Source organism: Sinocyclocheilus anshuiensis, unplaced genomic scaffold (genome assembly GCF_001515605.1).
Source record: "Sinocyclocheilus anshuiensis isolate Anshui unplaced genomic scaffold, SAMN03320099.WGS_v1.1 scaffold769, whole genome shotgun sequence".
Classification (NCBI taxonomy): Eukaryota; Metazoa; Chordata; class Actinopteri; order Cypriniformes; family Cyprinidae; genus Sinocyclocheilus; species Sinocyclocheilus anshuiensis.
The window spans coordinates 330,870-335,078 of NW_015539878.1; the positions used below are offsets into that span (position 1 = coordinate 330,870).

At 34.2% G+C, this 4,209-nt stretch overlaps 1 protein-coding gene across 3 annotated transcripts in view; it reads right to left on the reverse strand.

The window, feature by feature from the left end:
* rad51 (RAD51 recombinase) overlaps positions 1 to 4,209 on the reverse strand; it is an 8,708-nt gene that overhangs the window by 4,107 nt on the left and 392 nt on the right. For 2 of the 3 annotated variants that reach the window (XM_016481930.1, XM_016481931.1), the window contains exons 2-8: positions 3,391 to 3,479; positions 3,174 to 3,311; positions 2,977 to 3,094; positions 2,807 to 2,898; positions 1,538 to 1,632; positions 1,343 to 1,456; positions 1,142 to 1,271 (exon numbers count right to left, since the gene is read on the reverse strand). In XM_016481930.1, coding sequence (XP_016337416.1) covers positions 1,142 to 1,271; positions 1,343 to 1,456; positions 1,538 to 1,632; positions 2,807 to 2,898; positions 2,977 to 3,094; positions 3,174 to 3,311; positions 3,391 to 3,474 — 771 coding nt within the window. In that variant the 5' untranslated portion in view covers positions 3,475 to 3,479. Of the gene's footprint in view, positions 1 to 1,141; positions 1,272 to 1,342; positions 1,457 to 1,537; positions 1,633 to 2,806; positions 2,899 to 2,976; positions 3,095 to 3,173; positions 3,312 to 3,390; positions 3,480 to 3,902; positions 3,989 to 4,209 lie in introns of those variants that run through there. The other variant, XM_016481929.1, reaches the window with a different exon arrangement.

The following is a 4,209-nucleotide window of genomic DNA, read 5'->3' on the forward strand; positions in this document are numbered from 1 at the left end:
TTGGAATGTTTTACTTTACATGTAATGAATCTAGAATATATGAAAGTTTCACTTTTTGAAATAAGTTACAAAAAAAAGAAAGAACTTTTTCACAATATTCTAATTTTTTTAGATGGACCTGTACATGTCATAAGTCAAGTCGCATTTATTGCTTTAAACAATACACATGCTTTACAACATACAAAAAGCTTTACAGTAATAAACAGGAAACTAACAGTAATGTTCCAAAAATGCAAAAATTTTGAAACAAATTCAATTTTAACTGTAAAGCAGCTCTACAATGACAACAGTGTCATTATTCAACTCTAAGATTCACAAGGCGAACAGGGTTATATTTTTTCTAAAACCACAAAAAAAATCCCACCTTTCTTATTCGCAATAAAATAACATTTTTCTTTAATTCAGCCAGAGCTAGTTGCTAAAGTAATTTTTATTCAGTTTACCTTAAATATCATTGACCAGAAGTCCAGCATAGGTGGAAATCTTTTCATTTATTAAACATAAAAATGTAAATACTATTTACATCTACTACATTCACTTACTATTATAATTTAATAATATGTTATTTATGTTTAAAAATTTTGAAATCATGAAACAGACAATTTAACACAATACATAAAAGGCAAAAGGCATTTTTACAAACATATACATATACATATATATATATATATACACACATATATATATATATATATATATATACACATATATATACACAAATATATATATATATATACACATATATATATATATATACATACACATATATATATATATATATACACACACGAAGGGGGCCAACACTTTTTCACACCACTGTATATATGTATATATGTGTGTGTATGTGTATATATATATATAGCCATTGTACCGTTTACAAATGAGAGCAGCCAATGCTACCTAAAAAAACACATGAAGTTTAGTTTTTATTACATTTTAGAAAATTCTGGGTTTTTCTGTCTTGTGGACTATATGTAAATATATGTTGTGCAGCTTCAGAATATTATATTTATTAATATATTTAATAATATTTCATATTGAATAAGTTTTTAATAACAATCATCTAGATTCTGCAAGGAGTTTGTAAACTTATGAACGGCTCAGATCAGAAAACAGCATGTGTGTGATCTCTCATCTTTACCTCATCAGCGAGACGGAGCAACATGCGTAGAAACCGCCCCAGATGGCCCTGACGGGCGGACAGCTCTCCCCGGCCGGAGTAATCTGTCCTGTACAGTGCAGTAGCACTGTCTACTATCAGCAGAGCGTATCTGGACAGAGATCAGGATATTTCCACACATGGAGCTAATGGAGCCAGTTTCTGGCTGGATGTGTGTGTTACCTGGACTCAGTCATCATAGCGGAGGCCTGATACAGCAGCTGTGTTTGATGGTCCGTGTTGAAGGCTCTGGCATACGCCACGTTATCCAGCACATCACTGCCCACCAGCCCGTACCTGACACAGCAAACACACAGTTCATTTCTGGTGTTAAGCAGACAACAGATTAAAAAAAAGTGTTTCTAAAGCGACTTTGACCTCTCAGCTACAGCCAGCAGTCTCTCTGGACGGAAGGTTCCTTCGGTGTCGATGTACATGGCTTTTCCTTCTCCACCGCCCTGATCTATGGGCAGCTGAAATGCAAAGTTCATATTTTAACACTGTTAAGCTGACATGAAATAACAGTCAGACGTATATATTGTACATACATAGTGTTTACTATATACATGCTATACAATAGCATTTATTGTACCCTTATAGACAGAAACAGAATCTAAAAAATTTGCATATGTAGTATAATTTGATACATCAGGCTTTTATACTGTGATAGTGGAGAATATGTATCTCAAACCTAAGGAAAAAAAACACTTCAGTTTTATTCAGAGGCCCAAACTTAACAAAAATATGCAAGTTGGTGCAGCTGACAATATTTATATGACCAAAAATTAAGATGACATTCTAATAGCTTGTAATGTAAATCAATGAGATCTTTGTAACAGTAATGCAGACTACTACATAAAATGCATATAAATATCAGTTGTCACTACATCTCCAAGTAATGTTTTAGTAAGATGAAATTTAAATGCTTAGCTTTATGATCAAAACACAGTTTCAAAACGTATATTGTAATGCAATACAATTATGATTGAGAGATGAACAAATAAACGTTCCTCAAAAGCCTGATGGACGATATTTGATACTCACATTTAACATGATTTTTAAAAAATATGATTTATAGATAATCAAATAAATTTAGGGCTGCTTCAGTCTAGTAAATAGTCATCTTGAAATATAACTAACAATATAAAAGATTTTCTTTTATTTTATAAAAATCTGTACATTTCACAAGCAACGTTTTTATGTTTTTAAAGTCTCTTATGTTCACCAAGGCTGCATTTATTCCACCAAAACACAGTAAAACCAGTAATATTGTGAAATATTAGTACAATTTAAAATAACTATTTTCTATTTGAATACATTTTAAAAAGTAATTTCATTCCTGTGATGCACAGCTGAATTTTCAGCATCATCACTCCAGTCTTCAGTGTCAAATGATCCTTCAGAAATCATTCTAATATGCTGATTTGCTGCTTAAGAAACATTTCTGATTATTATCAGTGTTGAAACAGCTTCATATTTCTGTAGAAACCGAATATATATAAAATTCCTTTATGAATAGAACATTCAAAACAGCATTTAATTGAAAAAGAAATCTTTTGTAACATTATAATCATCTTTATTGTCACTTATGTTCAATTTAATGTGTCACTGCGAAGTTAAAGTATTCTTAAAAAAATTTTTTTTTACCTGGCAGGTAACGGCCAGTGTGTGACACAGCTGCGTCTTTCCTGTGCGAAACTCGCCGAACATCTCAGTGATGGACCCCGTCTCGATTCCTCCTGCACAACACAGACAGACAAAGATTCAGTCAGGTGTTTATAGCACATTATTATCTGACAGACAGTTCAGTGTCGCACCCTGCAGGAGTTTATCAAGCTCTTTGGATCCTGTGGAGATCTGGATGATCTCAGCTCTGCGCTGGTGGAACTCAGTCGCTGTGGTGAAGCCCATGGGAACCATCTTAGCCGCCTCCGTCTGTTAGTTAAAGAATTCAAAGTTTGCTCAAATCACTAACACACAGAATCAGCGATAGCAATGGTGACCAAGGTCTCACCAGGATCTTGTCAGCTTTGGCTTCGCTGATTCCTTTGATGTTCAGCAGCTCTTTCTTGGGCGCATACGCTACAGCCTCCACGGTGTGAAAACCACCATCCTCCAGCTTCTTAATGTCGCTGCTGTTGATGCCACATTGCTGCAGATGTTTACAACATCAGCACCATGAAAAGACATTCAAAGAGCGTTTTTGTTTCTATCTGCAGCGGCAGTCGTACCTCCAGACGTGAAACCGGTTGTGGCCCAAAATGTTCTTCCTCTTCACCTCCTGCCTCTACCCGGGACGCATTCCTCATAGCCATATTTACTGTTTCATAACACATGACACATTACACATGTGTCATGTGTTTCATAACACATGACACATTATCAGCTTCACAATCTGAGTGAAAAGTTGGTGGAAACATTTGGGTCACACTGTTTGTTTAACCTAAACCAATCTAAATCTAAATCTAAACCAAACACTTAACGTACATAAGTTAGTTCTAAACGAATGCATTTAGTAAAAACACAAAATTAGGATTCACAACACTTATCTATATAAATATAGTTCAGTGGTTCACACTCTGATTGACAATTATTGTTTTAATGACTTTTCCAGAGGTCTGTAACCATTAGATCAGTATTTACAAAAAAATTGCTTAACAAAACACGATATTATACATGTCTGGACATGTAGCAAGGTATCATTTGAAACATCAAGGTATATTAATACAGTAACAACCCTTACGTTGATGGTATGAGATGGTAATAATACCACAGTATTTTGATATATAGCAGAGTTTATATGGCATTCCAAAGAATACCGTGGTACTATTAAAAGTACCATTGTATTACAATCGGACAGTGTTTTCTAAGAATCAAAAGGACAATTGGCAAATGAACTAAACAAAAACAACAATTATTTATGAGTTAATTGCTAATAATGTGGGCCATTAATTAATTAATCAGTCTGATAATGTGTTAGAAAAACCGCAGAACACACACACAAACATCCTATCGAGCTCTAATCGTCACACACACACACACACACACAC